The 24,301-nt window shown below is 52.6% G+C and overlaps 1 protein-coding gene across 3 annotated transcripts; it reads left to right on the forward strand.

Annotated features, from left to right (window-relative positions):
• Positions 1–1,640: 1,640 nt before the first annotated feature.
• ALDH3A2 (aldehyde dehydrogenase 3 family member A2) lies at positions 1,641–22,945 on the forward strand. 3 transcript variants are annotated; one of them, XM_080825965.1, is made up of 12 exons: positions 1,645–1,734; positions 1,888–2,049; positions 4,903–5,134; positions 6,430–6,515; positions 7,846–8,054; positions 9,192–9,309; positions 11,091–11,232; positions 13,743–13,909; positions 15,337–15,436; positions 18,088–18,323; positions 19,485–19,556; positions 21,418–22,945. In XM_080825965.1, the coding sequence occupies exons 2-12, from the start codon at positions 1,897–1,899 to the stop codon at positions 21,430–21,432; spliced, it is 1,530 nt and encodes a 509-aa protein (XP_080682091.1). In that variant the 5' UTR covers positions 1,645–1,734; positions 1,888–1,896; the 3' UTR covers positions 21,433–22,945. The 3 variants fall into 3 exon arrangements, with proteins under 3 accessions (XP_080682092.1, XP_080682091.1, XP_080682093.1); XM_080825966.1 differs by lacking the exon at positions 19,485–19,556 and having other exon boundaries at positions 1,641–1,734; XM_080825967.1 differs by lacking the exon at positions 19,485–19,556 and having other exon boundaries at positions 1,645–1,743.
• The last annotated feature ends 1,356 nt before the right edge of the window (positions 22,946–24,301 follow it).

Below are 24,301 nucleotides of genomic sequence, written 5' to 3' on the forward strand. Positions count from 1 at the left end.
CTCTTCCTCCTACATTATTTCCCGCTTACGCCTCCCCATGGTAGAAGTCTCTTGGACGCTCCGGCAGGAGAACCTGGGGAAAGCAGTTTATACACTCTGGGCCCCTGCCACTCAGTAGTATACAGAGCAAGTGTAGAAATCAGAAACGGCATATATAACACACACACACACACACACACACACACATATCTATAACCTCCCAAATCAAGAGTAGAAGCCAGGAAACCAGTAGGATCCTAGCACAACAGACCGTGCAAGTGAAATGATTTGGCTGGGACTAGGGTCCAAGTGGTTGGAATTCAACATATTTTTGAAGATAAGGTCAAAGAGAAGCGTCAAGGATGATTTCAAGGACTTTGGCCTGAGTAAACGGGATAAAGGACGTAGCGTTTATTGAATTGGGGAATGCTGGAGGCGGTGTGCCTTGTATTTGGTGGACGACCTCAAGTGAACTGAAGACGCCCATTAATACATTCAAACAGAGATGAACAGGACTCAGTTAAACACGGCCCTGGGAGTCAGGACAAAACGGGACTAGAGTTGGAGTGTAAAGCCATGTCTGACCACCACCCACAGGGTTAGGTGAGGAGGTTGTGAACTGTGAAAAGAGAAGCGGTCCAAGGGCTGGTTCAGCAAAGGAAAACCCCGAGGGCTCACCCGGGGAGGTAAAAAGAAAACTAGAAGCGGGCATGGGGGTGGATCGATAACAAGCCACGACAGGGTCTCTAGAAGTCGGCCTCTGGTCGGTGGGGTCAGCCCCCGCGGGATGTGACGAGGACCTGGTCGGATTTGGCAGGCAGCAGGTGGGGAGGCAAATCTGAGCAGGGTGGGTTTCCTCTCTGGAGGAGTTCGTGCTGCAAAGGGGAACAGAAAAACGCGAAGGCAGCTAGCGGGTGATAGGCAGCTCAGGGAGAGCGGTCCTTCTTCTTCTTTTTTAAGACTTTATTTATTTAGAAGAGAGAGGGAGAATGAGAGAGAGAGAGAGAATGAGAGAGAGAGCATGAGAGGAGAGAGGTCGGTCAGAGCGAGCCGCAGACTCCCTGCCGAGCAGGGAGCCTGATGGGGACTCGATCCCAGGACTCCAGGATCACCAGCTTAGGCGAAAGGAGTCCCTTAACCAGCTGAGCCACGCAGGTGCCCCCCGGGAGGGCGTTTTTAACGCCCTTCGCTCTCTGCCAGCCCAGCTGTCCATGAGGTCCTGGCTCCCTGCCCTCAGGAGATGAACCTCAGAGAACTTTCTGGAAAATCCTGCACGCTGCAAGCAGTCAGCGCAGCGACGAGGGCGGGCGGCGAGGCCGGGCCCACGACACTGGGCGGCGCCGGGCCTCTGGGCCCCATCGGAGCCACAAAATGGAGGGACGGGAACCCCCTCTGTCGAGGGCGTCTCTGGGCCTGGGCCGCGCTTCCTGCCCCGGGCCGGGGCTCCCCGGAGCTCGGCCGCTCGCCCTCCGCGCCTCGGGCCGCTTCCCGGGTGCCCCGCGTCCCCCGCGGCCCCTCCCTGACGCCCCCGCCTCCGGTCCACAGACCCGCCGCCGCACCCTCCCCCGCCGCGCGCGCGGCCGCAGCTCCCACCCCCGCACCAGATCCCCGGGCGGCGTCCGGCCGCCGAGGTCACGTGGCCCGCGCCGGCCAATCGGCGCGCGGCTGCGGGCCGAGCCCAGCCCCGCCCGGCCGCGGTCGGACTGTCGGACCCGGGCCGGTGCGCAGAACGCCGCCGAGCCAGCGAGCGGTTGGGTGAGCGGGGTGAGCGGGCTGAGGCTCCGGGTCCGCGCCGGGGGATGGGGTGGGGAGAGCCGGGCGGGAGGGGAGCGGCGGGGAGGGAGGCGGCGCCATCCCTCCGGCCCGCCACGCCCCCGCGGCGCGCCGCGACCTCCCGTCTCTCCGTAGGATCAGGCCATGGAGAGCCGAATCCAGCGAGTTCGCGACGCGTTCGCGTCCGGCCGGTCGCGCCCGCTGAGGTTCCGGCTGCAGCAGCTCGAGGCCCTGCGCAGGATGGTGCAGGAGCGCGAGAAGGACATCCTGCAGGCCATCGGCGCCGATCTGTGCAAGGTACGCGCGCGGCGGCGGGCGCCGGGACACCCGCCTCCCGCCGTCCCATTTGCGGACTGCATTCCGCCCGAGCTTTTGCATTTTTTTAAAATTTATTTTTGATTACGCAAGCACTGTGGGAGTGTTATCTCCAGCTGTACTGATAAAGCAAGTTTCCCTTGAGTTTCCCGAAACTCTTACCTTGCTTAGTCAGCGCCTCTGATTGGAGACAACAAATAGACAAGTGCCTTCTGGTCTCTTCCTCTGTTGTGATTGCCTTTTAGAGCCTTGCCTGTTGCTCTGTTACATTTGAGGTCCTTTTCCTTATGATCTGTAACAATTCTTCGTGTATTGTGGATTTTGGTTATTTGTCAGCTTAATATCCCGCAGAATGTTTTTGTCTGGGTCTATTTCTTGCCTTTTGGTTTATGGTTTCTTTTACAGACAGAGGTTTTTGGGTTGTCAGTTGTTGCGCTGAAGTTTTCCTCCCTGACTCTGTTTTAGGCCACTGCTCCTCAAACTCAAGTCCCTTGGTGAGTCACCTGGGGATCTTGTTAAAATGCAAGTTACAGTTAAGTAGGTCTTGGAGGGCATCTGAGATTCGAAGTGTGTAACAAGCTCCCAGGTGGATACCATGTTGCCTATTTAGAAACCATACTTTTTAAAAATCATTATTTCGTTTTTTTATTTTTATTTTTATTTTTATTTTTTTTTTTAAAGATTTTATTTATTTATTCATTTATTTGACAGAGATCACAAGTAGGCGGAGAGGCAGGCAGAGAGAGAGGAGGAAGCAGGCTCTCCGCCGAGCAGAGCGCCCGATGCGGGGCTCGATCCCAGGACCCTGGGATCATGACCTGAGCCGAAGGCAGAGGCTTTAACCCACTGAGCCACCCAGGTGCCCCTATTTCGTTTTTTTAAATTGAGATGTAGTTGACATGCAATATATTAGTTTCAGGTGTACAACTTAGCTGTGCAATATGGGTTTTTTCACTATTTCACCTTCTCTGGGTCCATCCATATTGTCACAAAGGGCAAGATTACTTGCTTTTTTAGGGCTGAGTAGTATTCCATTCAAGACATGCCAATGCGCATGCGCGCATGTGTGGACCACGTTTTCTTTACCTGTTCATCTATCGGACACTCAGATTACTTCCATATCCTGGTTATACTCAGTAATGCTTCCGTGAACGTACGGATGCATCAATCTTTTTGAATTAGTAGGGGTTTTTTGGTTTTTGCCTTTTTCTTTAGATTTTATTTTTTAGAATCCTCTCTACACCCATTGTGGGGCTTGAGCTCACACCCCCCAAGATCGAGAATTGCCTGCGCCACCGACTGAGCCTGCCAGGAGCCCCTTAATTAGTATTTTCATTTTCTTCGGGTAAATACTGGGAAGTGGAATTGTGGAATGGTGTATTTCTGTTTTTAATGTTGCACGCCCCCTAAAATTAGTTAATAAATCTCCTTCACATATGGTCCAGGCACTTTTCAAACCATGCTGGGTCTCAGAGTGAGTGAGTTTGTGTGGCGACACCTGGAGACCAGAGTCTTGGTTTCCTGTAGCCCTCTGGTTCTTCACTAACCCATCCCCATCCCAATTAAGCCCTGCTGATTTTCAAAGGCAGAGTTACAGAGGCTCTTCAGTGCAGGTCCCAAGGGCGGGGACACTTGATGTGGGCTTGAACCCCTCCGTCTTCAGAGGGGATCGCCATGCCTGTGATGCCACTGCTGATTGTGGGTCCCCGTGCCCACAGCGTGCGTTTGAACTAGACCTTGTCTCTACTCCTCCCACCCCGTTCCATGTAGCTTTTTCTTTATGTCTTTAGATGTGGAAGAGGTATTCTGTGGGTCTCTAAGTCATCCTTAGAGAGTTATTCTTCTAGGCATTTGCAGCTGTGGAGAGGCCATGAGAGGAGGTGAGCTCAGAATTCTCCTGCTCTACCGTCCTCCCCAAAAAACCTGGAACCACTTTTTGAGTAGCAAGGTATCGGGTGGTATTTAGGGCGTTAGTATATTACTGCTTTCTAGTAATATTGTTATCACTTTGTTTTTATGTTTTATCTTTATTCCAGGGGTAACAAGGCCTGCTCTGGCTGTGAGACCCCCTCATTTCCTGCAAAGATTATCTTGAGGGGTAGTAACACCAGTAGTAGTAACAATGTGTTATCAGATAAGCAAGGTGGCATAATTAAGATTTCAGGAAGGATGAATTAGTCATTCTGCAAACATCAGATATTTGAGTGAGTATGTAGGCATATACGATTACTAAAGAACAGTATGGTTCTTGCCCTTGAGGGATTTAAATTTGGGAAACAAACATAGTTATAAATCAGTGTGTGATGGTGAAATGCTAGGATACACGCCAGAGGCAGAATTCCTGTGATTATATTATCAAGTGTGATCAAGACAGGCTAATATTCATCAGGGAAATCTTCCTGAAAGAGGTAGTATTGAATCCTGACTTGAAAAGTCCTGCATTAGGGACGCCTGGGTGGCTCAGTCGGTTAAGCATCTGCCTTCAGCTCAAGCCCAGGGTCCTGGGATCGAGTCCTGTGTCAGGCTCTGCTGGGTGGGGAGGCTGCTTCTCTCTCTGCCTGCCTCTCTTCCAGCTTGTGCACACGGTCGCTCGCTCTCTCACCAATAAATAAAAATCTTTACCAAAAAAATTAAAAGGCTTAAATCCGTAAAGAAGGATTGAGAGGGGCTGACTATTAGCAAGCCCTTGCTGAGGGCGTTGAAGGGTGTGAGTGTGCAAAGTAAACCAGCTTACTCTCATAAATGTCACTGCAGGTGTACGTAACCTGGTTTTCGGCACTCAGGGCTGAGTGTGTCAGACTTGCACAAGGTTAAATGGGACTCTCTTTGTAACAGAGTGAATTCAACGCATACAGTCAGGAAGTCATTACCATTCTTGGCGAACTGGATCTTGTGCTGGAGAATCTTCCTGAATGGGTTACTGCCACGCCAGCCAAGAAGAACTTGCTGACCATGCTGGACGAGGCCTATGTCCAGCCGGAGCCCCTGGGAGTCGTACTCATCATCGGAGCTTGGAACTACCCCTTTGTTCTCACCATTCAGCCTCTGATCGGAGCCATTGCCGCAGGTCGGGGGTCAGCTTCCGTCTCCCTGACTCTTCGGAGGGGCTGCTTCTCTTCCACGGGTCGTAAATTAAGGATAGTGGCTGATGAAACACATTTGCTATGGTGGTTTGCCTTGCTTTACGCCAGCAGCTACTGAGGATGCAAAAATATTATTATCATAAGCGTATATTTAGCAAGCGCAAAGCAGTTTATTAAAGCGAAAGTACACTCTCAAGGTGTTTGGGTGGGCAGGTCCTGGGGGGTGGAACCGGCCAAAGGTGGTTTTCGGGTGGGATATTAATTCGTCTCTCTGGGCTGGGAGGAGCTGTGACACACAAAGGGATTATTATTATTTTTTTTTTTTTTACTTTTTTTTCTTTTAAAGTAATCTCTGTACCCAGCATGGGGTTCTAGCTCGCAATCCTGAGATCAAGAGCCGCAAGCTCTGGACTGAGCCAGCCAAGCGCTCCTTTATTATCTTTTTTTTTTCTTTTTTTTTAAAGCGGGCTCCAGCGATTTGCATGGTGCCTGTTTTTTGAAATACCCGGACCGTGAACCCATGAGGGTCTGAAGTCATGCAGCGACAGGTTCCGGAGTTTGGAGTCAGCCGTCCGTGCTCTCGGGTGGTTGTAGTTGCTGGCTCTGGTGTTGGGTGAACCATTTGATTGTACCTGATCCGTTTCTTCATCTGGCTGGGGGCTGTGGGAATCATGCTAGCTTGGGTATGTGGCAAACGCCAGGAGATTAATTTCTTTCTTCTGCTGGATCCCAGTTGTCAATGTTTGTTGACAGCAAGGCTTGTTTGCCCAGTAATTCCAAGGCAAACAGGAAAGTCTAGCCGGGAGAGTGGGAGTAAAGCTAGAGGAGGAGGAGAGGATAATGGAGCCTACTGTCTATGATGTGAAGTTAATGAGAACCAAGGAGTTTGAGGAAGTAAGACAAACTCTTGGGGCAAACCTGGTGGCTCAGTTGGTTAAGCGTCTGCCTTTGGCTCAGGTCATGAGCCTGACCTGGGTCAGGTCCTGGGATCGAGCCCCAAGTCCGGCTCCCTGCTCAGCGGGGAGCCTGCTTCTCCCTCTCCCTTTGCCCTTCCCCCACTCATGCGTGTGCGCATGCGCACGCTCTCTCGCTCTCAAATAAAATTTAAAAAACGAAAAAACAAAGAATCTCTTATGCTCGTTGAGAAAGTGCAAAATTCAAAGCTGCCGACGTAATGGGAGTCCCTAGCCTATATTCCCACCATGAACACTGTTTTGGTAGGCTTTAAGGTTACTCAAGTATTAAAAGATACTCTCTTGGTTTTTTTTGCTTTGTTTAGGAAATGCTGTCGTTATCAAGCCTTCTGAACTAAGTGAAAAAACAGCTCAGCTCTTGGCCAAACTCCTCCCGCAGTATTTGGACCAGGTAATAATGTCTTACCCCATCCTCGGTGTGTCCGTTTCTCGGTGGAGGGGCGGGGTGGGGGGCGTACATCTGCTCTTTCTCCTAGTGTGTGTGCCGTGGACGGCTGTCTGCATGGAGTTGCTGTAGGGAGGAGTCCTAATTTACCCTTCATTGAAAGGCGCCTGTACAGTGTCGTAGCTGGAGTTGGACACGTTCCTCGAGCAATCTGGAGGCTCACCGTGGGTTCTCCTTGCCGTCTTGTCACTGCTACAGCAGCCGGAGGAACTACGATGTCGCCGTAGCTGTGGTTATCCGGCTCAAGAGAGCGACGAAGACAGGATGATGTCAGGGGTTGAGTAGGACTTGGAACCAGAAGATCGAGGTTGAAGGTCCTACTTCGCCACTCACCAGGGGTTAATTCTTGACTGTCCTACTCGGTGGGGATAGTAGGGCCCACCCCCACCTCGCTCTCTCTGAGTTCGTTGGGGGACTAATCACAGACGCTCTGTAGATGAACCCATGCAAGTTACTACTTGAAGCATTTGCTGAGCACTTGAACTGTGGAGTGAGCGAGAACTAACGAGCCCTCCTAATTAGTAGGAGATCAGGTGGAAGCATGACGCCCCCAAGCCCGCTTCTGTCTCTTCTTCGGGTCATGCTGCTGCATGAGATGTTCTTCCATTCCAATAGTGAGAAGAGCATAGGGCACCGAGAGCTCAGCCCAAAGCTGTGGGACCTCTCCCCAGTCCCAGTTAAGGAAACAGGCTCACAGGTGTGTGCAGTAGGGTTGCCGAGGGCCCCTGCTAGCGAGTGACAGACCCTAGACTTGGAGCGGATCTGACTTCTAGAGCGGAGCTTCTCCCTCGAGTTGCCTCTCTCCTGCATTGTGTCGAGTACCGCTTGCTCCTTTCCCCTGGCTCCTGGCCCGGATTGAGCCCTGCAGGGTCACATAGCGCTGGAATGTTCAGCTTGAGACACTCAGCTGGGACCTGTCCCGTGGTGCCCGACCTCAGACTCTTCACCAAATTCTCCAGCTCGCATGGTCCCATCTCATGCACCTCCCCGGTGGAATCCAGCCACTTGCTCTCCCCTCTTGGACGCCTTCACCCCTGAGCTCATGTGGAAACCCGCGGACCCACGCCGGTCCCTTCCACCGCAGGCGGTGGGTCTCAGATGCCATCAGACTCTCTGCTCCATGTGTCCTCCGTCAGCTCCCTCCTGCCTCCTCCCCGGCGCCGGTCCCCCTCTTTTCCTGGTGTACCGGAATGCTGCAGGTTTATGTCGAAGAAGTTGTTTGTTAGACGGTGGGATTTACTGGTGACGTCTGTGCCTCTGTTTCTCCTTCCCGAAGGACTTGTATGCCGTGATTAACGGTGGCGTCCCAGAAACCACGGAGCTCCTGAAACAGCGGTTTGACCACATCCTCTATACAGGGAACACGGCCGTCGGGAAGATTGTCATGGAAGCCGCTGCCAAGCACTTGACCCCCGTGACACTTGAGCTGGGAGGCAAGAGCCCGTGTTACATCGACACAGATTGTGACCTGGATGTCGCCTGCCGGTGAGCCTCCTTGTACCCGAGGGCTTCCCGACACCGACAGCTTGGTGTGTCCTCTGTGCCCCGGGGCCCTGGGCCTCCTGGCTCCGAGAGACATCGTGGCATTCGGGTGGCTGATATTTGGGCGGCAGAACTCTTTCCCAAACCACCTCCTGCTTCCGCTGCCTGAAGAAGTGAGTGGCGGGTCTCGACCCGGCTTGGCTGTCCTTAGGAGTTACAGAGAAGTGCTTTCTTTTCTTGAAGTTACAGGCCTGCCAGGTGATCCAGGGAGGGAGTAAAGGATCGCGTGTACATGGTAAAATCTTTGGATTCCCAACAGGAAGGTGTTATGCTCGCCTCTTAATGAGTTCCTTTGTTGACAGAATCAGTGACTACTCATGTTTCTGCTCAGTAACATCGTGCACCTGGGCACCAGAAAACACCAGGTTGCAGGTGCTCCGCTAAATCAGGTTTAGCTCGCAGGAAGCGCCAGCACCCGGGACTGGCTGTGTGCCGGGGTGGGGTGGGGGTGCCTGGCTTTTCTCTCCCCTTCTAAGACGGGCAAAGAGTCTTGGAGGCAGGCAGGCCGTGTCCAGTTGTCTAACTGCCGGGACCTGAGGCCTTGGGGAAAAGTGCCGGTGGCAGGCTTTGATCTGCACTCAGGCATGGCTTTCCAGAGCGGGGCGGGGCTCCGCAGGGAAGAGGGTGGTCTTGGGGGCTGGCTGCTGTCTTTATACCCGAACCTCCTGCCAGCAGGACCTACAGCCACAGCCAGGAGAACTGATGTCTGTATGGAGCTCCCGGCGTCCGGATGTCCCCTTGGCTAGAGTCAGAGGAGAAGAGGGTGTGGGGAGGCTGCTGCTTATCTCAAAACAGGCAAGGGCTTCCCTGCTTATAAAGTACCATTTCCCACGAGCTAGCATGAGAATGTCCTGGCCCTTCAGAGTGTACTGTGGTGATGGGAAAATGCATTCCTAAGTTCCAACCGACTGATGTAGAGATAAGTTTATAAAGTGTTTTTGTTCTTTGTAAAGACTACAAAGCCTACTGAGTAGATCATGAGTACATGCAGGTTGCAAAATACTCAAACTACAGAAAAGCGTGTAGCAGATGAATAGTAGATTGAATTCTGTGGCTTTTCCGTTTTCTCCCCCAATTCAGGCGCATAACTTGGGGGAAATACATGAATTGTGGCCAAACGTGCATTGCTCCTGACTATGTCCTCTGTGAACCGTCCCTCCAGCATCAAATTGTGCAGAAGATTAAGGAAACCGTGAAGGTTTGTGCTTAACACATCTGAGTCCATTGGTTTCGTTAAGAAACGCATCTAATCAGCTCTGTGCAGGCAGCATCCCTGGTCCCCGCACCCCCTGTCCCCCCCCTGGAGAATTCCAGTAGCATATGTAGCGGAGTTAATTTATGGTTTTATTCAAAATGCTCTGGGCACCTTTCTGAGAAAGATGTCTGCTAGGAGCAAGGTTAAGTTGGTGTTTAACCCTCTTCAGCTGTCTAGTTGATGTGTTGGAACAACTGGTTAGTTGTGGCACAGGTTTTGAAAAAAAAAAAATCAATAGCTATGTTTTGTGGTTTTTTTAGAGGATATTGGCAGTCCTCTGAAATGCAGGGAGAGGCTCTTGGCCTGTTGGCCATTGCTGATTAAGGTTCTCAGTTCTTGCGTGTACAGAGGGCTTAGGAAGGCCGGTAGTTTGGAGGAGTGAATTAATCAAATACGTATTGATACTGTGCTCGGCCTGGTTCTGTCAGTCTTTCAGGGTGTCCAAAGTAAAGATCTCTCTAGAAGGAATCGAGAAATGCTGTGGAAAGTGGCCTGAGCTCAGTCTCGCAGAAATGTAGGATTTGGATTGGAAGAAAGGAAGGGGGTGAACCAGTGTGACCGAGCTCACCGGTGGGAGGGGGTCGGTTAAGCCCCCTGGGTGGAAGAAATTTCTGGAACAGTCATAGTTCACTCAACAGATGCTAACTGAGCACTGAAAGGAAGGATTGGGGACACCGAAGAGTAACATTAGGATCAGAGAATGAAAAGTGTGCCCTGGGAAGTTGAGAGAAGACCATGGATCCAAGCGGGTTGACTCTGGGCACAAGGGGCTGAAGGTCTGGATGGGGGACTTGGCTCTGAGGGATGGGACGGAAGACGGGGCCAGAAAAGGAGAACATGAAAGGGGTCTTGGCCAGACTTGGGGAATATGGGACGTCAGGGTTTCATGACGTCCTGAGAGACCGAAAACCCTTGGAGATGGGAGAAGTCGTGCTTAGCCGAGTATGGGGATGAACTTGGTTTCAAAGGAGTAGGATCTCCTCTGCCTTCCTCTGAGGCATTCACATCCTTAAGATAGCAGTTCTCCCCTGAAGTTCTCCCAGGGAGCCATGTGGGAGAAGTTTCCAGTCCTCACCTTCTGAAGACTGCAGTTCAGCTGGTCTGGGGTCTCCAGATGATTCTAAGGGTCAGGCAGCCTTGAAAACCACCTCGCGTGGCCCCGGAGCTGGGGCCCGTCAGCACACTGCCGGGGAGATTCTTAGCACCTAGACCTGGGGGTTGCTTGGAGGAGGGTGAACAACACTCCTCCTAAATTGAGAGTAAATTTTTTTTTTAAGATTTTATTTATTTATTTGACGGAGATCACAAGTAGGCAGAGAGATAGTCAGAGAGAGAGGAGGAAGCAGGCTCTCCACTGAGCAGAGAGCCCGATGCGGGGCTCGATCCCAGGACCCTGAGATCATGACCTGAGCCGAAAGCAGAGGCTTAACCCACTGAGCCACCCAGGCGCCCCCTGACTTGAGAGTAAATTGAGAGCATTCACCCCCGGCTGGTCTGCAGGATGACCCTACGAACCCCAGACATCACGGAGGGTCGTCCTCGGTCTGTGCGTCTGCCTTAGTTCTCGTGCCCAGCCTGCCAGGAAATGTAAACACTGTTAGACCACTTGAGGGAGGAGGGTGGTGATCTACAACCAGATGGCTTTTTGGGCACGGGTGGATTTTGTGCTTATTAAATTGAAATAGCGGTCTTCCATGGCAGTTGAATACGATTATTTTAAATAGGAATTTTATGGCGAAAATATAAAAGAATCCCCCGATTATGAGAGGATCATCAACCTTCGTCATTTTAAGAGGATACTAAATTTGCTGGAAGGACAGAAGATCGCTTTTGGTGGGGAGACCGATGAGGCCACACGCTACGTAGGTAATGGAAATTGACCTTTTGCTCTGGGGACATGGGCAGTGTGACAGTTTCCAATGACGCTATTTACTGATGCTGAATAAGCTCTTGGAGACGTAATGTTTAATGAGCAGTGACACGCTGATTTCTGGGGCTCATTCTTGTATAAGCACTTAGAGCTGGTTCTGGGTCTTTACAGATAACACCACCTGTGTCGCACTGGCTTTTTGCCTTTACATACAGCTTTTCTTTTCATTTTTACCCCTCCCTACACCCTGTAACCTAACAACCCTGAGAAGCAAAACAGAACTCTTGTGTAATTCCTTCTGGTTTCTGGCAGGAGGGACAGCCCAAGGAGGAAATCATTCCACCACAAGTAGTTAGTGGCAGTACTGGTCCAGAAATAATGTTTCCTTGTTCCATTTTTATTTTTTATTTTTTTTTAGGATTTATTTATTTATAGAGTGGGAGGTGGGCCGGAGGGGGAGAGGGAAAGAGAATTTTTTTTTTTTTTTTTTTTACAGATTTTATCCATTTATCTACTTGATACAGAGAGAGACACAGTGAGAGAGAGAACACAAGCAGAGGGAGTAGGAGAGGGAGAAGCAGGCTTCCGCAGAGCAGGGGAGCCTGATGCAAGGCTCGATCCCAGGAGCCTGGGATCATGACCCGAGCCGAAGGCAGGCGCCCAACCGACTGAGCCACCCAGGCGCCCCAGAGAGAGAGAATCTTTAGCAGACTCTGTACTGGGCGTAGATTCTACTGGAGCTCGATCTCATGACCCTGAGGTCATGACCTGAGCCAACGCTAAGTGTCAGATGTTTAACTGACTGCACCACCCAGGCACCCCAGAAATGTTTTTCATCTCTCAGGCTTGACATTGTTTACTTTGTTTTTGTGTTCTCTTATTCTTTGCCAGGAGTATGTATGCCTGTTGCATTTTGAACACATTGTTCTTTTTTTTTTTTTTTTTAAGATTCTATTTTTGTACTTGAGAGAGGGAGAGAAAGCAGGAGCAGGGGGAAGGGCTAGGGAGACGCAGACCCCCCACTGAGCCAGGAGCCCAGCCTGGCTCCATCCCAGGACCCTGGGCAATGACCTGAGCTGGAGGCAGACACTTACCAGCTGAGCCACCCAGGCGCCTCCGAACACGTTGTTCTAAAATAACATAAGGTGACTGAGGAATGAGAGACACATTTACTGAAGAGCTGCCCCGTATGGCTTTACTTATCCCCTCTTATCAGACAGGATGCTGCACATCCCCAAAAAACCCAACTTGAAAGAACCTAAAAACCCTAGAGGATTAAAACAATGAGGAAGTAAGTATTCGCGCATCAGTAACGACCTCCAAACCCCCAGTTTTTCATCTTTCTGTTTTCCCATCAGCTGTTGACCTTGGCCGCCCCTTGGCTCATCAACAGCAAGAGAAAAGGTCTGTTGCAATTAGATCAGCCAGTTACGAACGTCCCCCTGACCTGGAGTCAAGGTCAGCTTACTGACCTTGCGCGCACAGCTGCGTAGGGAGTAGAGCCCCTCCGACCCCACCCCGGAACGGTTCTCTGAGCCCGGGAAGCAGCAGGCCGTGGTTTTGGGGAGACAGCAGACACCCCGTGCAGGGTGCTGGCGAGAGCCATCTTCTGCCATGTTGCCAGGATGACCTAGTGGGAAATGAGGGGGAAAGGAAGAGAGCGAACTTGTTACTGGCAGGTGTCTTCTCTTTTCATTGAAGACCCGGCTTGTTTGTGGGGTCTTTCAGAGACCTGCAGTGTGGTGCCCGGCCTGGCATGGACGCCAGGACTCTGCAAAGCCTCGTCGGCACCCGTGTTGCCTGCCTGTCTCGTGCGCCTTCCCCATAGTGGCTGGAACACTGAACTTGGACTCTTGGCCCCTGAAGTCCATTCTTAACCCGTCTGATAGAGTTAAAATAAAGGTCAATGGCATCCTATGCGTGGAAGCACTCGAACCAAGAAACGGTGTCCATTTGATCCACGGAGGGGCTGTGTGCACTGCCAGGGACCTGTGCAGAGCGAGATGGAACCAACCCCTGGTCCATGCGGATATGGCTGCCGACAGGGTCAGACGTGAATAGACTCAGGAGTCTGTATCTTCCCCTCGCTTGCCTGGGGATCCCCAGATGCACCAGCTTGGAGACAGACACGCACGGTTCATCCACATCCAGACTCGGGACTTTTTTTTTTTTAATATTCTTAAGTAGCTAATACTTGGGCGGGAGCACAAAGGGACGGATCGGTGAGCCAGAAGCAAACGTTAAGATGAGAGCTTGGCGGGGTGCCTGGGTGGCTCAGTGGGTTAAAGCCTCTGCCTTCGGCTCAGGTCACGATCTCGGGATCCTGGGATCATGCCCCGCATCGGGCTCTCTGCTCTGCGGGGAATCTGCTTCCCCCTCTCTCTGCCTGCTTGTGATCTCTCTCTGTCAAATAAATAAATAAAATCTTTAAAAAAAAAAAAAAATTGAGAGCTTGGCGTTCCTGTCTTCAACTTCACGATTTCCTCTCGCTGTTTTCCTCTTCCAGCCCCAACGATCCTTACTGATGTCGATCCTGAAGCCAGGGTGATGCAAGAAGAAATTTTCGGGCCCATTCTTCCCATCGTGCCTGTGAAGGATGCCGATGAGGCCATAAAGTTCATCAACAGCCGTGAAAAGCCGCTGGCCTTTTACATCTTTTCTCACAACGATAAGGTAGGCGCCGCGGAGAACGGCTCCCTGGGACGAGCCGCTGTCACAGACCGAGTTCCTTCCCGGCCACGTGGTCCGTTTCCTCCGTTAACAGAGTTCACCGGGCAAGGCGCTGCTGGCAGACGGCTGTCTGGAGTAATGAGGCCCTGGGGTTATGGCTGTCCCCTTCCCACGCTCCCTGGGGTCAGACCTGAGTCTTCAGGGCTGTGTCACAAGCTCTTGCACTGACAAACATCTCCCCTGTAATTGTAAAGCTTCCGCACCGGCACTGGAAGCCTCTGTGGCCTGCAACTCCCAGGGCGTTCCTGTGTAAGAGCCTTCGCTCTTATCCCAGTGACATTTGTGGCCTTCAGTGGGGATGTGGGGCTGCGGTGTCTGGCAGGGTCACGGGCATGGTTGTGAAATCGCAGACTTCACTTTCCTCAGTTTCTCTGTTAGAGCGAGGGGCCATACCAGTCAGGTGAGCTTGTGACGCCCTATTACACCAGGGTGAGCGGCCCCCCAACTGTGTCGCATGGCTCCCGAGGGGACCGCCTGTTGCTGAGGGACAGTGGCCTCAAGGTGGGCAGGTGGGCTCAGGAGCCGTCTGGAGAAGTGGGAGAACCTGGGGGGGGCGGGTGCCGGTCAAGGTCCGAGGAGTTCGCGCATGGAGGTTCTGTGCGTGGTGACGCATGGTTTCCAGAGCCTGCCGTGCTGTGGGGACACGGCCTTGTAAAGGGACACCGAATGTGTGGGCCTCCGTGAATTATGGGTTATTAATCGTGGTCTGGCGTGTTGAACGACCACAGGTGATGCACCCGAGAACCCTGAAGCCCAAAGTCTACCGGGCAGGGCGCACGTCCGTGGGGCGCGCTGCCCAGCGACGGGGTCGCCCTACCACAGCCCACGGTGACCCTCGTGACTCGAACTCCCGAGGCCTTGTGGGCAGCGAGGTGAAGCGACATTTCCCAGTCAGGTGTCCTCATGCCTATTCTGGTCTTGGGCCAGCCATTTCTTCAAAACAGACAGAATTCCAGGTCTGAACACATAAATGTTCTTGGCAGTTCCCGAACACTCCAGGGTACTGTCAGTCCCGCGCCGTCGTTCAGAGCAGAGGGGGAGAAACGGGCGATGGCTGAGACCCTGAATGCAGTCTGGACCGTCCCTCGTGGACAGAGGCTTCTGTGGCCGTGGCGGGCGCCCTGGCCCCCGAGGCAGTGGTGGAGCACACGGGAGGCCGCAGCGGCCTCCGAGGGCCAGACATGCATCTGAGCACGTACCTGTGATCGCACGTTTGCCAAATCGAGCCGCGCCTTCGGAGGCTGATGCAGGCGGCACCGTGTGCCAGAGGCGGGCGGGCGGGCCCAGGTGTGGAGCCCACGAGCATCCACTTCCACCCACGGCCGGCGCCACGGGCGCTGCTGACCCGGAGCCCGTGTTCCCTCCCTCAGCTCGTCAGACGGATGATCAATGGCACGTCCAGCGGCGGCGTCACAGCCAACGATGTCATCATGCACTTCACCCTCAGCTCGCTGCCCTTCGGGGGGGTAGGTGAGTAGCCCCTCGGCCACGCGTGGCGCCGGCTGCCAGAGTCCCACGGCGGCGCGGGTCGTCTGTCCGTCGGGTGACTGTCCTGTCGCCTCTTCCGTCCTTGGTAGCCCCCAGCGCGGTCTGTAACTGGTTTTGTTCCTTTCGCTGGTTTGCCTGTGTATTGGCTATTACTTGGCTATGGTCCTTCTCTTAGATTGAGGGGATTTTTAAAATTTTTATTTCTTGGGCAAAGCCAGGTCCCGGATTCACGGATAAGGCTCCTCTGTCTTTTTGAAGGTGAGGGAGCGGATGCCGGGTGCGGAACGCCCAGAGCAGGCGGCGGTCGGGGTTTCTGAGCCCCCCCTTGCAGTCTGCTCAGGGTGGGGTGAAGTCATCCTCGGTGTCCACCCCCATGGCCCCCCAGGCCTCTGTGTGGGGCGCAGAGCCAGAGACTCCGGTGTTCTGAGGACGCGCTCGTTCTCGGGGAGGCTCCGTGGACACAGCCTGGGCCCCGCTGTTCCCTTGGGGCCGTGACCCGCCTGCCTCTTCCACACGCCAGGCGACCGGCTCTGCTCGTACTTTTCCTTCAGGAGCTAGGAGGCCGGCCTCTCTAATACCTTGTTGAAGTGTCACCAACAACGAGTGTGTAGGAATTCTCACAGGAAGAAGCAAACAGTAAAGCCACCGTCTTAGAAGCCCAAGAGACCACAGCCTGCCACCCATGCATGCCCTGTGTCCGGTTCTAGGGTGTGGGGGGATCGCCAGCGCCCAGCACCGTGCCTGGTGCACATGAGGGACGGGTGGGGAGAGGCCAGGGCTGGGGCCCACACTGGAGCTAGTGGTGGCTTGGATTGGCCTGGTTGCAGGGGACCTGGTGGAAAGGGGCTGGATATTTGGGGCGGGGAGGGGGAGGGGGTGTCAAGCAACAGGATTTGCTGATGGATTGAGCGTGTTGTGGAGGGAGTGGCGGTGAACGAAAGGGAAGATAGCTTACAGGATGGGGGCTGCTGTTCCTCACTGTCCGGCTTCTTAAAGGATTCCGTGAGACTCCAGTCTCCTGTGCCTCAGTGGACCCCTGCCCCCTAGGATCCTGGCTCCCAGCGAAGACTCGGGCATCCCTGATGCCTCCAGAGTGCATGTCGAGTGACTTGTGTTCAGTCCCTGTTTTGCATTTAGCATCATTGACCGTACCCTCCTCTTTATAACAAAACCTTTCCCCTGCTGCACACAGAAGGAATCAGGCTTCCTAGGAAAAGGGAAGAATAAGAATAAAGAATAAAAGAATAAATAAAATAAAAAGAATAAAAGCTTAGATTACCCTTACCGTTACCACTTACCCTTACCACTCTTTAAGCTCTGGGGTACGTCCTTAAAATTCCTTTCCTTGCACATCTTTGCACGCATACGCAGACGTAAAGGCAAGAATATTTTGTTCAAACTTGTACTCTGTTCTGGATTGTTTTTCACCCGTGTGTGAGAGTAGAGTGGGATATCTTCCCACGTCGTCACTGTCGTGTGTCGTGATTTCAGTAACTGACCAGTGCTCCGTCCTACAGATGGGCCGAATTTGCGTTTAATTCCTGGCATTAGGTTTTTGTGAGTCCAGATTTTTCCAGGTTAGGATTATAATACAGTTTTGTGCAATTTCTGATTCTTGGGGAAAATGTCTCAAAGTGTTATGCTGTGTTAAAAAGACTTAGCGCTGTGTTTTTCAAAGTGAAATGCTTTTTTCCTCCTGTTTCTAAAAGTGATAAGAGGTTTTTTAGGGAAAAGGGCAACCACAAAACACTACGGACAGCTGTAAGGCTGAAACGTAGTAGTCTCCCAGGCATAAATGCTGTCAGTGTGTTGACATATAATTTTGATTTTTCCGTAACAATGTGTGTCTTTTGATGCATATTACCGAATTTCCCTATAGCTTCAGTTGTCCCCCAAAATGATGTGTCAGCAGCCCCCAGAGCACCAGTAAGTGCCTTCCTGGCCCCATTCCCTTGTGCCTCATGCCACCATGCCATACAGTGTATCTGCCCAGCACCCATAATAAAGAAGACTGTCCCAGAGCCTGGCTTAAAAGAGGGCAAGGATTTACTTGCTTACTATCACCCAGTGGGGTAACCCTGTCATCCTGTCTCTGTTGCTCTCTAGGAGCTTAGAGGAAGCAAGTGGGGGAAGAGGGCTGTGGATAAACAAAGCCACATGGAACAGCAGGAAAAGAGCACACGGTAGTTAAGAGTCCAGCCAACCTGGATTCACATTCTGGCTTTGCATTCTCCACCTTGGGCAAACTGCCTGACCCTGGCAGGCTCCCTCATAGTCTCTGGAATCGGGGGCACTGATGCCTTCATACCAAGGGGTTGTGGTGAGAATAGATTTAGAGAACACAGAGCAGGGTCCTTGGTCTCAGTGAGAGCCACTGGCCCCGAGAGCCGCAAGCCTCACTGGACCCTTGGAGAGTGCCCCTTTTTGGCAGGGAGATCAACTTGCTGGTGTGAACGGGAGAGGGGCGGGGCGGTGGGGGAGAACTTCCTCAAAGAATCACTTGCACTGAGAAGTTAGGTGGGGGTGTCCAGGCCGGCAGGGAGTGCCATGGGTTTCCTCCGTTGGGGTTCATGCAGACAGGTAGCTTGTGTCCCCTACAGTGGAGCCTGTCTTGTCTGGTCCCTCTGTTTCAGGTTCTAGCGGAATGGGAGCTTACCACGGGAAGTACAGTTTCGATACCTTCTCTCATCAGCGGCCCTGTCTGCTGAAGAGTTTAAAGAGGGAAGGTGCTAACAAGCTCAGGTATCCTCCCAACAACCAGTCAAAGGTGGATTGGGCAAAATTCTTCATCTTGAAGCGCTTCAACAGAGGAAAACTCGGTCTGCTGCTGCTGGCTCTCCTGGGCGTTGTGGCGGCCGTGCTGCTCAAGGTGAGTCCCTGCCTTCCCGGGCCCGCCCGAACGGCTGCCAGACGCTCTCCTCTTCTGTCATGGGAGCTCGCATCGGCTTTTAGAGATGAACTCTGTTTCTCGTATTCACTTTCCGAGCCTGGGACAGGGTCGGTGAACTGCAGCCCGCCGGCCGTCTTCCTGGGGAACAGCCACAACCCGGTGCTGACTTCGCGCCCAAGAGCTCAGTGTGTGCCGCAGTGGCCGTGCGGCCAGCAGGGCCTAAATGATCACAGAGGAATTGTGCCGACCTCTGGTATAAGAGTTTAAGACCCCGGGCTCCTGGGTGGCTCAGTCGGGTTCAGGGTCCCGCTCTTGATTTCAGCTCGGGTCGTGATCTCAGGGTCCTGGGATCCGTGGGTTCAAGCCCCTTGTGGGCTTTGCGCTCAGCGGGAGGTCTGCGTGAGGATTCTCTCTCTCTTCCTTCCCCCGCCCTGCTGCTTGCGCTGTCTTTCTCTTTCTCAAATAAACCAGTAAATCTTAAAACAAAACCCAAAGGGCAAAACCCTGTAGAACTTGCTGGCGGGATTCTGAGCTGTCCAGCGCTCTGATCCTTGTGGTCCTGGGTGTCTCGGCGGCAGTGCAGTTCTCGAGTGTGCCGGGCATCCGCATGGGGTGCCCACAGGTCACGAAGGGATGACTCGTGTGCTGGCGTGACTGTGGCAGGGGAAGGTGAATGCTTTGCAGCCCCCGTTGACTGACTGCCCTGTAAACTTTGTCTCTGGGAATGAGTTATTGTAGACGTGGGCTTCCCGAGTGGCCCATGATACCTGCCTCCCCAGGGCAGTCCATGAGTCCCTGGGGGTGACCGAGAAGGTCCAAGGGGACAGAAGTGAAGACGGACATGGGGGCAAAGCCGCCGTGTTCTCCGAGCGCTCGGCTAGCCAGTCGGGGCGACACACCAAAGATAGTGACAACACCCGTGACACCACAGCCTTGGAAGGGAGGCCAGATTCTAGTGTTTACCGGAAATATGTGTTCTTATCTACATTTTGGTTCCAGTTTGCAAGCGGGGAGTGGCTCATCTTCCAGGGTCACCCCTCTGGTGGAACTGGAGAGACCAGTTGCATCGGAAATCATTTGGGTTTTCTCAGAAACACGAGGCTGTGCTGAAGAGAAAGGCCCTGTTGATTTTTCTCGCAGCTCAGACTGCGTTGTCCCGTAAGCAGTGACGGACCACAGATCCCACGGCCCAGCTCTGTCTTTAAGAGTGAGGTAGGAACTGCTCATTTTCTGTCTCTGTGTAAAGTGGGTCGAGTCGGCAGTCTGCTGCTCGGCTCCGGGTATCAGAGTTCAAACTTGACTTAGCCATAGTTTTTTAAAGGGCCAGGGTGGCTCGCTGGGGTCTTTAAAAAAAAAAAAAAAATGTGGAGGTAATGGCTCAGCTGGGTCTAGATGAAGCCCACATCACTTCTAGAAAAAGGAGCGTCGCAGGTGCTCCTCCTCCCTCCTCCCCGTCCAGTTGGCTCCCCTGGAGCTTGTGCCAGCTGACCCCCTCCGATCTATAGACCACACGTACACGATGAACCCTTTGCTTTCTAAGTGGAGACCAATCTTCTAAAAAATACTCTTAAGTCACTTTTTTGTTTTCTTGGGAGTCGTTTGGGTGTTTCAGGAGAAGTGTGACTTCAGAGCTCGTGCTGGCTGACTGCGTGAATCGAAACGCTGTGTACCTTCGAGGGGCTCCTCCCTCCGCATCTCCCCGAGCTCTGAGGCGTGCATGGGTCTCGAGTCATCCTCTGCCCTCTTGTCCCCAGACTCCTGTCCGTCCCCAGCCCGAGAGGCACCATCTTGCTGGTGTCCCATCTTCGTATCATGGGACAGTCAGGGCTCCAGGCTGCCGGTGCTCCCCACAGGGGCGGCGTGCCGGGTCCGACAGGCCAGGGCAGGCCAGGTAGCCCGCCCAGAGCTCCCCAGAGGGTTTGCCAGACAAGCCTTCTCTGTGAACGCCTAAAGAAGCAGCAGCGTATAAAGACACGTGGCTTGGGAACAGGAAAATATGGCTTCGATCCCTGGCTCTGAGATCAGCCACATTCCACCTCTGAGCAAGGCCTGTTCTGAGCCCACCCTCCGGCCTCGGCCTGCTCAGCTGTGGAACGAGGGCCGCCAGCCGTGGTCTCTCACCAGGGAGACCCGCTTCTCACTGCCGTGAGCGGATGTGTTTAGTGGTTTGGACCTTCCTGGATTCCGTGTGGGACCAGTAAGAATTTGGTTTTCTTCTCCTCTTCGCTTCTCTGCTGACTCCTCTTCTGACTCTGAGCTGCTGTCCCCTTCCTAGTAAATCACCTTTTGTTTTAAATAAGTGATTCTGAGCCCGCGTTGTGCCTTTATTTGAGGAGTCTTTATTGGGCCTGCACTCATTTTCCTGAAGTGGCTTTTCTGCACCTAATTATTTTGTCACGTGCTTGGTTGCAACTCCATTAATTCACTTCACTAGAATGAGAACGGGCTCGGGACGTTGTGAAATGGGAGATTGAAAGCAGCAATGATCGGTTTAAAGGGAGTATGTCAGACTCGCCGAATGGAGAGTTTTCTCTCTGCATTTAAAAAAATTGTGTGTGCGTATACATATCTATGCCAAGTAAAGTTCCAGTAAAGTGTCCTAGAAACCACAAAAAGCGTGGTAGGGGGTGCCGGTTTTAAAAAGTTGAGAAATAGAAAGGGCTACCATTGAGAGATGTCACGAGGCCTTTGAGAATCGAGTATGCCGTCCAAGCTTTCAGATTTTGTGTGGAGGCTTCAACCTCCCGCTCACGACTGGAGGGTGGTAAGTGACCATCTTCCATTCCTGGCCCAACCCTGGGGTTGTCTCACCGACAGGAGACAGAACACTGCCTCCTCTCCACTGCCTGTCTTGTTATTGTTACTTTGCATGGGAGGGTATGGTCTTTTATCCTTAGCCCAGACTGTGCTTAACATCTTAGGGAGACAGGGACCTTTTTTAATACAGCACATTTCACGTCTCTGAAAATAAGAGGCACTTGGTAGAGTCCTGATACGGATCTCCCGTTCCAGGGCTGGTCAGTTGGGGTCTTAGACCAGCAGAGTAACCAGGATCCCTCTCTCCTCTCTCTAGGTTGGATACTACTGAAGAAAGATCCTGTTCAAACTCCTGGTTGCCTCTACCGAATTATTCCTCTGTTAAACAGTTAATGAACCAATCATTTTAAAATCCTACCAGAAATAGTAAGGAAGTAACGCAAATGCACCAGAATCAACCGTCAAAGTCACTGGCGCGCCCCGTGGATAAAACCTGCCATCTCAGCCAAACCCCAGCCTTCCCCTCCGTGGAGGCGGCGGGGGGCGGGGGGAGAGACACACTCGGGGAACGCATTTTACGTGGGTCACCCAGACCTTAGAGCTTGAGTCTAGGGGAGGCGAACGTGTTAGGCTAAACCCGGACTCCTTGGGACATGTAAAGGAGTCTCGGAACCTGTTGAGTGACTTCTTCACTCCAGTTCTTGGGACACAGGACACCCTGCCCGGGGGTTATCCACAGACCTCTGTGTCCTGAATGGTGAGGCTAGACCTTCCAGCTCTGCTTGAGATTTGAGGCACTAGCGTTGTATATGGGACCGGGGGGGGGGGGGTGGGGGGGGTGGTCCCCATCTCCCATCCACCGGGACATGAGGACTTGACCTTCAGGAGTCAGCCCTCCTGTCAGATGGGCCACCTGACCACTGGTCTTCCTCCTTTCTCGTGCATTCTCCATCCTCTCTCCTGTTTATATTGGGACAGTCTCTTGGGGCTGTCCACAAATGCCTTCTGTGACTAATACCACGTAAAACATCACCTTGTACGCCCCAGGGCTTCTCGGAAGACAAGTTGCCAATTTCATGCACGTATCATCTGTCATTCTTCCCGTGAAGAAGTTGTAGGATTCTGCATCTTCTAAAACCCTAACTGGCATGTTTAATGCTGTAATAAGGAGACTTCTAACAATACTTACTCTCTCTCAGGATCTTAAAGTTTCAAGTCAGTAGATCTTCAAGGACAAATCTGTAAGTTTCTTAGGTCCGTAGCACAATGCACATAAATTCCACTTTGCTAAACTTCAGAGAGATCCCTGAGTAAGTGCAGCCTTCACGACCTAACATGGAAAGCCACTGCCTGCCATGACCAAGAGGCCTTGGATAATCAGGACTTCGGAGCTGGAGAGCCTTGGAGGGGGCTGACGGTGGATCCTCTGTGAGCCACGGCGGTCGGCCACGCTGAAGGGGATGGAGGGCACAGGAAGGGGAGCTCTCCTGAGATGGCCGGGACCTGAGACCTGACGAGGTTCAGCCCAGTGGGAAAGAGCTCAGCCTCCCTGCCAGGCCTTGGGGACTCCTGGCTGCAGGGGCCCCACCCTCCCCAGAGCATGTGTCACCGGCTTGGTTGCACATGCTCAGACAGCGTGTGACCGTCATGTCAGCATGGGGTGTCAGGAACTCGTCGCTAGGCTAGTCCATCAGTATAATCGGTCATAAAATATCTTAGAATATCCATGTGGAATTTTTCATTGAGCCTACTAAATTGTACTTTCTGATTTCTAGTTCAATTTAATTATAGGCTTGTCTGTTGGTATATTCTGCTTCAAAATAAATACATTATATTTACTAAAACTGGCATGAGGTTTAATGACAGTCTTCACGTAGAATCTCTTACGCCCCACTGGAGACAATTCTTTGGTCCTAAGTTCTCCCCCAGCTACAAATCCATTTTATGCCTTTATCTGTCACAGGTGCTCATTATTAACTTTACGTCCTGCTTTCTCACTTAAATCCTTAGCCAAGATTTTCTCAGGCTTTGCTTTCTATCATTTGTGGGTTTTTTTTTTTTTTTTTTTAAGGGAGGGAGGGCCATGGGGGAGGGGTAGAGGGAGCAGAAGAAAGATTCTCCAGCAGACACTGCAGAGCACAGAGCCAACCCGGGGCTGGATCTCATGACCCTGAGATGGTGACCTGGGCCGAAATCAAGAGCTGGACGCTCAACCGACTGCACCACCCAGGCACCCCTGTGGCTTTTTATTTTTAAAAATACCTGTATAGTAAATACGTTTTTTCCAGCTCTCCCTTCCTATCCCCGTTTGCTAATCTAAAACAAGCGTTTCCTAAACCTCTGCCCAGAACACTAATCCCATAAGGTTTTACACAAAAGATCCACCACCCATCCTGTCGACCAGAATTTGGAAAGCAGCCATATTATAGGGTCTCTGGCCCGTAGAAGTCTGCAGTGCTGGCCTGGGTTGTTTCCCAAACTTACTTGGGCAGGGAACCCTTTGCTCTGAACACTTCGTAACCTTAGAACACATTTAAGGAAACAGCAACATTACTTTTCCATGTTCGGTTTCCAGTCATTTCCTTGGCTTGCCAGTAGCTCACGAAGGCATGTGTATCCCCCAGACAAGGAGGATCTCCGCCTTCTGGGAAGTGGGAGGCCCGGAGTGTCACCGGGTCCTGAAAACAACACGAATTCACGGTGACTCTTACAAACCGGGATTACATTCTGTGCTTCCTTTTCTGTTTTTCTGTTGGCTCTGATCAATAAGTTCATTTCATTTGTGAGTGCGTTTATAGCTCCTGAAGCCGAAGGGACTGTGTGTGTGGCAGGGGAGGCCAGACCGCCCTCCACTTTGGAGGCACGGCGGAGCCTGAAAACGTTCGGCAGTCCCAGGCCTCCAGGAGAAGCGTCCTAGAATTGGGGTCGGCACTGTCTTCCATCCAAGGCCATGTGGCCTGGAGATCTGGGTCCGGCTGCTCTCGTCTGTACCCCGTCCCTGCTGTAAGAGCAAGTGCTTCTCAAGGTCTGTGATCAGCGCGACGCTGATGGGACAGAGGGTCAGTGGAAAGGCAAAGGAAGGTCTGTGGACAGCCACCTGCCTCGTCTGGGTTTCCCGGCACCCAGATCTGCAGGGGCGCGTGGGGCAGAGACACTTGGGGTCCACTGGCCCCAGTCTTGGCGTGCCACAAAGGCTTTGT

Source organism: Martes martes (genome assembly GCF_963455335.1).
Source record: "Martes martes genome assembly, chromosome: 16".
NCBI classification, from domain to species: Eukaryota; Metazoa; Chordata; class Mammalia; order Carnivora; family Mustelidae; genus Martes; species Martes martes.

What these genes read in the sequence shown, in the direction of transcription:
- ALDH3A2 (XM_080825965.1), top strand. Translation starts at nt 1,897, where the DNA reads ATGGAGAGCCGAATCCAGCGAGTTCGCGACGCGTTCGCGTCCGGCCGG. An exon ending in TCCCGCAGTATTTGGACCAG is followed by an intron (nt 6,516 to 7,845) that starts GTAATAATGTCT and finishes TCCTTCCCGAAG; the next exon opens with GACTTGTATGCCGTGATTAA. An exon ending in AGATTAAGGAAACCGTGAAG is followed by an intron (nt 9,310 to 11,090) that starts GTTTGTGCTTAA and finishes TATTTTAAATAG; the next exon opens with GAATTTTATGGCGAAAATAT.